The 12752-nt window shown below is 36.6% G+C and overlaps 1 protein-coding gene across 1 annotated transcript in view; it reads right to left on the bottom strand.

Annotated features, from left to right (window-relative positions):
• The window catches only part of rap1gap2b (RAP1 GTPase activating protein 2b), a 56295-nt gene that overhangs the window by 2552 nt on the left and 40991 nt on the right, over positions 1-12752 (bottom strand). Inside the window, exons 9-23 of the mRNA XM_079835743.1 lie at positions 11975-12028; positions 10675-10758; positions 10111-10211; positions 9844-9973; positions 9468-9623; positions 6609-6680; positions 6118-6204; positions 5167-5307; positions 4945-5091; positions 4652-4767; positions 1787-1891; positions 1585-1702; positions 1117-1219; positions 958-1028; positions 800-840 (exon numbers count right to left, since the gene is read on the bottom strand). Coding sequence (XP_079691869.1) covers positions 832-840; positions 958-1028; positions 1117-1219; positions 1585-1702; positions 1787-1891; positions 4652-4767; positions 4945-5091; positions 5167-5307; positions 6118-6204; positions 6609-6680; positions 9468-9623; positions 9844-9973; positions 10111-10211; positions 10675-10758; positions 11975-12028 — 1494 coding nt within the window. The 3' untranslated portion in view covers positions 800-831. The remainder of the gene's footprint in view (positions 1-799; positions 841-957; positions 1029-1116; positions 1220-1584; positions 1703-1786; positions 1892-4651; positions 4768-4944; positions 5092-5166; positions 5308-6117; positions 6205-6608; positions 6681-9467; positions 9624-9843; positions 9974-10110; positions 10212-10674; positions 10759-11974; positions 12029-12752) is intronic.

The following is a 12752-nucleotide window of genomic DNA, read 5'->3' as shown; positions in this document are numbered from 1 at the left end:
CTCTATTTGAATCCATCAGGAAAATATTGTAGAGCTGGGTATTTTTAATGTGATTTTGATATCACAAGACCTTATGTGGCAAGAGCTCTTTGGCTTTACTTTTTATTCTTTTATGCATTTTCTTTAATTACTTCCAGTATTTCTACTGTAATTATGAGACATCTGCTTGATTTCAAACTTTTTTTTTCAATTTTGCAGAGCTGTTTCAACCCCCCCCCCCCCACTTCTTTTTTTAAAATCTGTAAATGATTTAAAAATGACTGAACATTTTGAAGAAAAAATATCAAAACTGGATCCAGGGACATGGAAAAGTTCAGAGAAAAATAAAATATTTTAATATTTACATTATTATTGTTATTACAAAGAGAATTACATTTAAACTTCATCTAAAAAGTATTTGATTTCAGAAAAATCTGGTTTAGAAATAACTTTAATACAGATAATAGATACAGATGCTATATAAAAAAAAATTATCCATTATTTTGAACACCAGACACTGCAAAATTTGGACATCAAGACAATGTCCAGCAAACAAAAACATAGAGTGCACTAGGTATTTGTGTGAGATTATAGTATTATTTATCTTTTCTTAATGGATAAATTAGATTTCTGAAGAAAATTGTTAGAAAAATATAATTATCATGAAATTTTGTATACTGAAAATTATAGAATGATCCATAAATGGGTCCTTATCCTAAATAAGTAGTAAAAAAATTCATTATATGTAGACTTTGAATTTACTCTTCCTGAAAGTTTATATATGTTAATTACTCATTTCAATGGTAACATACATACTCACAATAACTCTGGTGATCTCTGACATTCTCTTTGCTAATGTCCCTGTGAAATGAGAGTTCTAAGTTACCTTTCAGTGGTAAAACTTCTCACACCAAAACATACAGAGGATGACAAAGAATGAAAAAACAACACCAAAGTCATAAAAGAAGGAAGTCTTACAGCAGCGGACTGGCTCAATCTGTCAAAGCGAAACTTCAGATTGGATCTGGGTGAGCTCTTTTGCCTAAAATCTTTTAAAAGGGAGATATACAGAAAATGACTCATTACGCTGTAAATATTAAATTCAAAGTTTGAATTTGAGAGAAGAGTCTTGGATACCTGTTGGACTGCGGCACATAATCACTGGCGTTCCTGCGCCCTGTTCCTCTGTGCTCACAGAGCCAAATATGGGTGAGAGACTGGGAGATATCTGGAGGCTGCTCTGAACACGAGACAACAGACATAAAGTCAGCATGAAACTGAAGTTGCGAGAATCTTATAATCATATATCAGAACGAGAACGAGGACAAGAACATTGTTGTGGTTTGCTATTGCTGTGATGTCATGTGAGTGACAGGTTTTCCCGCCCTCACACCAGTGAACACATCATCAGAGAAGAGATGGTAGGAAGTTATTTTGAATAAATATTACCAGGGCACACAAATTTAAACAAAATTATGCACGCAAATAAATCATTTATAACAAAAACTGCAATATTCCATAAAAAATTAAGAACTGTCAATTTTGATTTCATGGTGACTTTAGCACACTGATCATGTTAGTGTGCCTGAAGACACATTTACTTACAGGCTCTTTCTCCTCCATAATCTCTGGGTCTCCCGCAGCACTACTGAAGCTGCTGGTGCTAGAGGAGGAACGGGAAATATCTGGTTTCCCACTGACCTCCTTCAGCTTGTGAGGCGGCCTGTAAAAACAGAGAGAGAAAATAAAGAATGTATTATTAGTTATTAAGAGTAAGCAATAACGGAGTAGCAGTGGTGAAATTTACCTCTCATTGTTCAATATCTCTGGAGAGCTAGGATTGGACGACGTCTCTGATCTCACTTCCTGTGAGAGATGGCCGCTATCTAGACTTCTCTGATCACAAAGGACACTAAAATGACAGAAAAAGAAGAAAAATATGTTTATCAATTTTTGTTAGTTCGAGCAGGGGTTTCAAATAGGGCTCCCAGGTTGGATATATAGAGTATTAGTATATATACGCTATACAAATTTAAGCATTGGAACACCTGACCATTTCACCTATAGAGACCAAAACATTCTAAATACATAGACATTAATATAGAGTTGGTCTCCTCTTTGCAGCTATAACAACTTCCACTCTTTTGGGAAGAGCTTTGGCTTTGGGAATTTGGCTATTCATCCAGTAGAGCATTTGTGAGGTCAGGCACTGAAGAGTAACGCCTGGCTCGCAATCTCCATTCCAGTTCATCCCAAAGGTGTTCGATGGGGTTGAGATCAGGGCTCTGTGTGGGCCAAACTCCAACTATGTCTTTATGGACCTTGCTTTGTGCAGTGGGGCACAGTTACTCTGGAATAGAAAAGGGCCTTCCCCAAACTGTTCCCACAAAGTTAGAAGCATAGCAGTGTTTCCCACACATAGACTAATTTGTGGCGGTGCGCCACAGAATCAACACCGGCCGCCACATATTTAAATCTCACGCCAAACTGTCAAACCTGCTTTTGATATGAAAGTCTAAGCTTTTAAAATTGAAATCAAAATGCAAACAATAAATAGCGTTTTGGCACTAATGTGGCATAAGATGAAATTAGGCATTGAAAAACAGAGTTGCGACATGATCTTCGCTGGAAAAATAATCATTTTCATTTGTAATGCCAATACCCAGTAGCTGCCTTTATGGCTAATCTAATCTAGTTGCTCAAAAAAGTATTGCAGATCATAACTTCTTACTTATTTTTAGGTTTTGCATTTGAATAAATATTTAGACATGATCAAACACTAGATTTCTTTAAATGTGAAATTTAAAAAAGTTAATAACTTACATCCTAATATTTTTAATGATACTTATATAAGCACACACAAGTGAATATTAATGAATGCAAGCAAATATAATTTAACCCAAGAAACATTTTAAAATAGTGCTAAAAAGACAAACTTATTTTTCCTTATATGTACAGTAGGATATATACATGCAAATTGATACTGAATCAAGATCGAAATCGATATTTGTGCCAATCACATGCCCCCGCCCGCCCGCCACCACAAATTGGTTTCTAACCTGTGGGAAATCCTGCATAGCATTGTCCAAAATGTCTTGGTATGCTGAAGCATTAAGATTCTCTTCATTGAAAGTAAGGGGCCTATACCCCAACCCCTGAAAAGCAGCCCCATGCCATTAAGGCTTACTGATGTGACGTCATTTAGAACAAAATCAGGCCAAAACAAACTTTGTTTTGGGAGTTCAAAGCAGCTTGCTTTTCGGAAAAGTTCACTCCGGCTGGTAAACACATTTGTTTACACTATAAAATCTGGCGAAATACAATACTCTTTTTTTTATTGTCTAGCAGTTTTTAATAGGATGGACAGTTGAAAAGGGAACCAACCTCGTTGCACTTAATAAATATTGCTTCTCAGCGTTCCCTGCATCAGAGTATTCTCTGTCTAGAGCTCCACAAGCTTATATGGAAGAAGTGCATGCGTGAGTTTGCATTTTGGGTTAAGCTGCGTTGGTTTGACATTGTGGAAAAAAGAATAATCGAATCAAAATGTATGAGCCTTTTTACCCGTTAGGGATGTGGCGGTGAGAAAATTTTCCCTCACCGTCACATAGCAGTGCTTGTGCACTGAGCGGCTGTGAACGAATGCAGCTGTGCGCAGTTTACTTTCGATTAGCCAATTCGGGGGCGGGTTACTTGAATGGTGGCATTAGCCTATTATTCTTAATGAAAAACACAACAACAAAACAGTACAATGACAAACTCCCTTAAATAGACAAACAGACCTGCGTGTTTTGTATCACTAGTGCAGTGTCCGTTCTCTGAGCATATAAGCCCTGGTGTGCCGCTTCTCGAGATTCCTGCTTTTATTAGAGAGAAGAAAATGTTCAGCCCCCTCCCTCCGAAGCTTTGAATATTCGATGATGATTACTACCGAAGCTTCGAAGCTCAAAAAATGGTATTCGGACCAGCCCAAATGAAGTGCTGTATAAATAAACATGACATGACTTTACTGTAGTGCTATAGAGCTTGAGCAAATGTTGCTATGATCAGATTATTTTCTTATGCTTAATTTAAAAAAATGCTTGTTTTCTCAGTTTTTCTGTGTGTTTATTTTGTTATTGAGAGGAAAGTATGCGGCAAATATTTACATATTCATCTAAACGGCGCTCTCAGCAGTGTGGGTGGCATCAGGATGTTCGCTAGCAACATATCGCTGGTCACATATTTTGAACATAATTTTACCCCTAAGCGAAGAACGAAAAAGAACTTTGCCGTGAGTAAGCTATATCGGTGCCTTTATGCCTTACGTCAATCTATCCGAGGCTTGGCATTGTACTTGGTGATGTGAGGCTTGCATGCAGCTGCTCGGCCATGGAAAGCCATTCCATGAAGCTCCATCCACACAGTTCTTGTGCTGATATTAAATGGAACTGTTCAGCTATGAAACCAGCAGAACTTTGGTGACTTTTACACACCATGCACCTCAGCATTCATTGACCCTGCTCTGTGACTGCTGTTCCTAATACGTTTGAAAACCCTGTGGCACATGCTAACATTGATATCAAGAGAAATTTGGTTGCAATGCAATTCTTAAAACTCTCATATTTGAGACTGATTTATATATACACTGATTACCAATCTGTAAGTGTAATTTTTTGTGTATTTATCAGACCTGCGTGTGTGGCGCTCTGTCTGTCCGTCCATACTGGTGTGCAGCCGTGGGAACAGCCCTGAGCGTCTCTTCACTGGGCTCTTCAGAGGAGATTTGGCGCTTGACGTCACTGGAGACTAAAAATATATCAAAGGTTTTTTTTTTAATCAAATGCAAAGTTAATTAAACAAAACAAGATATATTAAAAGGATTAAAGTGAACTATAATGTATTGTCACTATATTAAACTGTGGCTGTTAGCACACTAATTCAGCCTATCCCGTTTATTTGTTGTGAACATAATAAGATGCTCACAGAGTTTCTGGCAGCCTCAGTGTTGCTGTGGGTCAGACCAACCCCACTCAGGCTGGTGGGAACGCCCCCTCCCACCGGAGAACAGCGGCCATGTTTCTGGGAGCCCACCATTGTCTCCATAGAGTGACTGCGCACGCGCATCGCCCGCTGAGACAGACAAAAAGACGTCAAAAGGATAGCTTAAACATGTGAATATGACGGTTGATCTTTTTGACTTTATACCTTAATAGACTCCAGTATTCCTCCATGTCCTCCGTTCTCCATCCTCTCTTCATCTGCGCTGAGCGGATGACCCAGCATTGCCTGTGTGCGCTTGTGTAACTCATTATGAAGGTTATCAAGCAGTTCTGTTCGTGTTCTTTCCTATCACACAAACACAAACCATAACACATGTTCTATTGAGATGGACTCTTTACATTTGGGGTCCCAGAAGCCCTTATTATGAACACAACAGTTCAAAAGTTTGAGGTCAGTAAGATTAGATTTTAAAAATAGAAATTAATTGTTGTTTTGAACTTCCTATTCATCAAAGAATTCTGAAAAAAGTATCACTGTTTCCATAAAAATATTAAGCAGCACAACTGTTTTCAACATTGATAATAAGAAATGTTTCTTGAGCAGCAAATCAGCATATTAGAATGATTTCTGAAGCATCATGTGACACTGAAGACTGGAGTAATGATGCTGACAATTCAGCTTTGCCATCAAATGAATAAATGACACTTTGAAATATGTTCAAATAGAAAACAGTTATTTTGTATTGTAATAATATTTCACAATATTGTTGTTTTTACAGTATTTTTGTTCAAATAAATGCAGGCTTGGAGAGATTAAGAGACTTCTTTCAAAAACATTCGGAACGGTAGCATACATGTAAACAAAATGAATCACTTATATCCCTTCCCTTCTAATTCTTGTAATATGTAAAAAATTCATTGTATTTATTCATGTTTTAAATTTGAGGTCTCTATGACCCCAAATATAAGTAAATGGATTAGGAAAAGAAAAGCTTTTTAAGTATTTGATTCTTAAGTTATTTAAAGTGCCTTGGACCCCAACACAACAAAATGATGAAACATTTAGAGCTTGTTCAGAGACTTATCAGGTGTTTGCAGTTCATATGTACATCAGGATTTTAATGCAGTAATAAAAGATGCTCTATTGTTTCCGCACCTCAAGCTTGGCAAATCGGTTTGACCTGTAGCACGCCAACTCTGCATTGATCAGCTTGGTCAGCAGAAACTCTCTGAATTCTGGACCCTAAGAGAGAATAGAATGACACAGCAAATATAACAAAGATGCACGAACTGCCTTAAAAGACAATGACCTGACAAAATCCTGCCTGCAATAACCAAATATGACCTTGAGGTAAACAATAATCTGACAGCAAACTATCTGCCCTGCAAAAGATAATTTTCCTAATCATTATTTGCTTTCCCGTAAAAATATCACATCATCCTAAAAATAATTTAGTTGAGAGGCAAAAAACATAACATATTTTCAGAGAATATACTTGGATTCATCAAATAAGATAAAAAGTATTTTCTCCAACTCCAAGTAAACCGATATTGTTTTAAAGATGTTTAGATATGTTAAATAGAAAACAAGACACAAATACTGATTAAAAGATGAAGTGTGGCAGCTGTAGCAGTGTACTTATTTACCTTTTTGAAGATGGGCGGATTGGGAAGCGGAGGGCCGAACTGTGGCACATCTTCACGTGCTGTGACAGACACCTGCACCATATAAAAACAATTATTGATTAGTTTTATGATCTCATTATGAACTTTTTGAAGCGACAAAGTGGTAGTTGCATGGACTGTCAATGGAGGGATAGAAATCTCTCAGATTTCATTAAAATATGTTCATTTGTGTTTCATAGAGTCAAAAACAACATGAGGGAGAGTAATTGATGACAATTTTTCATTTTTTTGTACTAACACTTTAATAAATACTGTAACAAATGAATTGCTCATTGTTAGTTAATTTACACTGTAAACCATAAATACTCCCAAACCTCAAATTAAACAAATTAGTTGAAACAAATTCACTTTTTGGAGTATTTAAAACTATCTTTTTCTTTTGAGTTCTCCAAACTGACACATTTTAAGTAATCTGAATTGTTTCATTGTTTTGAGTTTTATGAACTTGTTTCTTTTCATTTAGACTAACTTAAATTTAACTGAAACTGGGCTGGGATTTCTATTTCTCAAGCATGCCTTGCCATGACACTCAAAAGGGACAGTAAATGCCAAAAAGTAAGTGTTAAATTGTGTTGGTTTTTTTTGGTGCAAGATTAACATTAAGTGGGGGATTTAGTACTGTATTTTTCGGACTATAAGTCACACTTTTTTCATAGTTTGGCTGGTCCTGCGACTTATAGTCAGGTGCGACAATATATCAAAATTAATTCATACTGACTGACGAGAATAAACATTTAGCTACGTCTACAGCCGCGAGAGGGCGCTCTATGCTGCTCCCGTAGCCTACCCCTGAAAAAATTTACTGAAAACAACTGAAAACTGAAAAAAATGTTAACTGAAATATTAACTTAAAGACAACTGAGAAAGACTGAACACAAACAAAATGCCCCCCAAAAAGAAAATCCTATTCTGCAAATTACCAACTGCAGGTAGTAAAATATGCAGCCGAAAACGGTAATCGAGCAGCAGAAAGAAAGTTTGGAGTGAGTGAGAAACTTGTGAGGGACTGGCGAAAAGCAAAGGTTACTTTAACTGTAATGAAGAAAACAAAGAAAGCTAATCGCGGACTGAAAGCAAGATGGCCAGAGCTGGAGGAACGAGTCCACAGATGGGTGCTTGAAACAACGCTCTGCCGGGAGAGGCTCAGCTGCGCGAGACAAACGCTGCCAGTGTGAATCATAGACCGTAAAAGGGTGTGCGTGCGCGGCTCCCGCTCTCCGCACTACTTCTGCCCTGCCAATGCACTGCTTGTGCGTGCGGTGTGAAGCTGCCGTTATGCGACTTATATATGTTTTTTTCCTCTTCATGAAGCATTTTCCAGGGCGACTTATAGTCCGGAAAATACGGTAGTGTTGAATGTTTTGTTATGCTAGTTTAGAAGAGTTATTGTTATGTAGTTGTTTTTTGTAGGGTTTGAGTTTGAGAACATATATGTGTTAAATGTATTACATTGCTGTCCTCATTCAGCAAGTGCTATGCTATGCTAATGCTACCAAAGCATTGTGTAACCAATTATCAAGGTGGCATTTATTGAATTAGCTAGTTAAAGCTAGTCAAGTGTCCACTACTATAAAATTTAGATTACATGATATTTTTAAGTTAAATTTATGAATTAGCTTACTCAAATATTTCAAGTTCAAAGCAATTAAAATTAGTGCTGTCAGTTAAACGCGTTATTAACGCCGTTAACGCAAACCTATTTTAACGGCGTTAATTTTTTTATCGCGAGATTAACGTTCTTTTTGGTCTAACAAACTTTGTAGTTTTTTCACATGCTGTTGCAACAACTAGTAACGTTAGAAAAACTACAACACCACTCCGGGTGTAGCTAGACCGGAAACAAAACATCAGGCACGCTGCGGCTGCCCACACTTGTTTCGGCCATTAAAACAGTAGATGTGGATGGCAAGCGTGAGATGCCGAAATGAGAAACGTATTAAGCCATGGTTTAACTCAGGGGTCTTCAACTAAAAGTGCTTGTCTTGAGCGCTGCTTTCTGCTCTGATGGTGCGTAGCCTACACACCGGACGCGAATGAAGCGTTTTGCGCGAGTGATTTAAGTCAATGCAAAGACGCAAATAGACATTCTGCGGCGTGCATGTCGCGTCATTCGCGTCCGGTGTGAGCGCACCATCAGTCTCTTCTTCACTGCATGCTTGACCGCGCGTCTGGGTCTGAAGTGAACGTAGTAACAGTGAGCATTGCAACGTTAACTGTTTCATTACGTCAAAAGGCTTCGCGGTCCGGATGGACGCATCTCGCGGTCCGGAGTTCACTAGTTTGCGACCCCTGGTTTAACTGCACTATAGGCGGAGTCCTAGTTTACCTTGCATGTGCACTTTGTAATTTTATTTTGTATCACCCTGTTTTGATCCCTTAGAAAGGGCTGTTGAAGGGGCTGTTTGTGCAACAAAGTATTTTTTTCACCCTTTTATTGATGGACAGTGCTACATTGTGTGAGCGATTATTTGCTCCAAGTGTGAATGACTGCTTCAAGTGAGAATGTTGGTGTGAAATCGAACACTACAGTATGCCAATGTTGTTTTCAATAAAACAAACATTTGAACAAAGCAAGCCGATCCACTTTTCTATGTTGATAAGAGCATTAAAATAAGAAAAAATAATGGGACAAAAAGAAATGGGGCATTTAGAATAAATAAAAATGTGCGATTAATTGTGAGTTAACTATGGCATTAATGCGATTAATCGCGATTAAATATTTTAATCGTTTGACAGCACTAATTAAAATGTATGATTACAAAATAAAATGAATGCATTATGCTTATTGGAAAGTGTTAGCAAGAAATTTTGATGACAAACCTTGTATGTGGTGTCATCCGTTCCAGGGTTTTCCACTTGAACCAGAATGTAAGCATGAAGGAAATTGGAAGCGATCATGTCAGGCACAAACGGTGTGGCCTTCTCTTGAAAAACTGCAGCCACAATGTCATTCCCAATGTGCCGCTTCCTTTGGAGCTATGTGTAGGAAAAAGAAACATATAATGATTGACACGCTGTCTCTAGGGGTGCGTCTCAATCAGCTCCCTAGTTCAGTAGTCAGGGCACTGATCAGAGTATCAGACAATGGGCTGACTCCCTGATCAGTGCCCTGACTACTGAACTAGGGAGCTGATTGAGACTCACCCTACGACAGCATACAGATTGTCCCTAGAATTTTAATCCTAATCATAAGCACCTGCTGCTTGTCTCCCTCTGTATAGGGTAGTTTGGTGGAGATGTGAAACATGAGTTCCTGCCCTCTGAACACAGTGTAGACCGACTGAGACCCCGTCTGACCATGAGACACATCCAAACCTCCTCGAAACCTGAATATATGTCACAAAGTGAAAACAGAGGTAGGCTATTAAAAGCACAAGTATTTGTGATTTAGAGAAATCACATGTTGCCCTTTGCCATTTATAAATTCACACATTCTAACGTTTTCAGCCTTTCTTACCCTTACCCTTTAAAATCATGGAGCTCTACACAGTCTCCCAGCACTCGGAGGAACTCTGCGAAGGCTGGAGACTCCTCACTGTTCCCAAACAAGTCCTCCTCTGAGGTCTGTGGGCAGCAGAGAGTATCAGAAGACATCAGTGAACGGCAAACAGTGAAGCAAACAGCAGGAGGTGAAGGTAGAGTGGAAAGATAACAGGAAATAATAGATTAAATACTTCACATATGGCAACAGCTTGTTGATTTATTGCTTTGGTGATTCAGATCGAAGCAGCTTGATAAGAAAGCTGTTAAAGTGTCTTGGAGAACCTCAGCCTGACCGGGAAACAGGCCGTTTATATATATATATATATATATATATATATATATATATATATATATATATATATATATATATATATATATATATATATATATATATATATATATATATATATATATATATATATATATATATATATATATATATATATATATATATATATATATAAACGGTCTGGTTCCCGGTATATATATATATATATATATATATATATATATATTTGCACACAAACAACATTCATGTTCTCACCTGCCCAAACGTTTGGTAGATGACGCCAAACTTAAAGGTGTTGTTTAACTCGTGATCATCATAATTCACTATTAATTGAGAGCCCTGGCAAAAAACAAGAATAAACAAAGATAGATGTCAAACAATTAATATGCTCTTCATCAATTCAGCTTTGACTGGCTCCTGTATTTAATTTCACTAAGACTCCCATGCAAAACATGGTTTTTATCTCCTAAACCATCTCACTAGTATTTGCTTTATTAAACAATCTGCCAAAACAGTTAAAATCTATTGCAAACATTCTGGTAATTTAACAGGTTTTTATCTGATAAATTAATATCTTGGCCAGAAGTAATATTGTACTTATGAAATATGCAGTATTTATTTTACCTCACAGACTCATTCATAAAAACAAATAGGAATGAACATCATGTAATTATATAAAAACAAATATACAGTACCTGGCAAAAGTTTGGAAACAATAACATTTTTAAAATGTTTTTGAAAGAAGTCTCTTATGTTCACTAAGGATGCATTTATTTAATAGAAATACAGTTAAAACTGTAATATTGTGAAATATTATTACAATTTTAAATAAATTTTAATACATTTAAATTTGTAATTTATTCATGCTATGGCAAAGCTCAATTTCATCATACTCCAGTCTTCAGTGTCACATGATCCTTCAGAAATCATTCTAATAATATGATCTGATTTGATGCTGAAGAAACATTTCTTCTTATTATTATCAATGTTGAAAACAGTTTTTGCTGCATAACATTTTTGTGGAAACAATGATACCATTCAAATATTTGTGGTAAGATTAAAGAAAAGAGAGAAATGAAAATCTTTTATTTATCAAGGATGCATTAAATTGATAAAAGTGACAGTTAAGACATTTATAACATTACAAAAGATTTCTATTTAATAAATGATTTTTTAATTGTAATAAATACATTTAATAAATGCAAATAAATGCTGTAAATTAAACTTTCTATTCATCAACGAATCCTGTAAAAACTATTACCAACAACACAAAAATGTTAAGCAGCATAACTGTTTTCAAGATTGATAATAATAATAAGAAATGTTACCTGAGCACCAAATCAGCATATTAGAACGATTATGCCAAATTTGGACAGTTGGTGGCGCTAGAGGAATTGAGTTAGAGACTCCAAATTTTCAGACTGTGCTCTAATTTGTGTGCCAAATCTACGGATTAATGGATACAATAGGCTCCTCCTTGGTGCGTTTTAGGCATTTGGCCCCTAATTATATTACAATATTAATAATAAAAACATAATATTATTCTTGCACTCACCTTTGGATACAGCACAGGACTACATCTCAGACCTACAATGTCTTCACATAGTAGCTATAGTGGGGAAACAATGACATCACAAAAACACAAACTTAGTCAATTACTCATATTACTCATATATCAATTACTTAGTCAACTGAAACCGTTTCGGTTCACTAATTTAATTCTTTAAAGAGGTCATATCATACATTTTATAATCTTGTAATAATATTTCACTTATAATGTTACAATTTCTTTGTGACAAACAAATGTTTTTTTTGTTGGTGTGCCTGGAAGAAACAGCACATATGCATGCAAAATGAGAAACTCCACTCAGACACGGGTTGTGGGTTTACTGTCATATCCAATATATTGTTCAAATATAATATATTTTGACCTCCATCCTTCAATAACAGCCTCTTTGCAAAGCTGCATTTCATAGAGACAGATTCAACAATGGACCCTTTTCTTGGGTTCTCAGAAGTGGAAGTCGTCATAAAATTCTATAGCGATTAAAGGGAGATGACAGCAATCAGAATTTTTGTATTTACATGTGCTGTAATAAATCTGTAATAGCGTTTCAACGACTTCCCAAAAGAGGAATAGAGATTGATTAAAGCAGAGAAGAGAGAAAGATGTCAAATTTGCCGTCACTACCTCAGTTGTTGTATTAAGGGGCCTTTTACACAACACTGTTTTCAACTGAAAATGTAAAACTAAATTCAGTTTGGCCGTTTATTTACACATCATCTGTGTCTGTGTTTACACATACACTAGGTGTCACCAGGTGTATGATAGG

Source organism: Gobio gobio, assembly GCF_949357685.1.
Source record: "Gobio gobio genome assembly, chromosome: 14".
In the NCBI taxonomy this organism is placed as follows: domain Eukaryota; kingdom Metazoa; phylum Chordata; class Actinopteri; order Cypriniformes; family Gobionidae; genus Gobio; species Gobio gobio.
The sequence above is the reverse complement of the archived record's forward strand: the minus strand, read 5'-3'. Positions and strand labels throughout refer to the sequence as shown.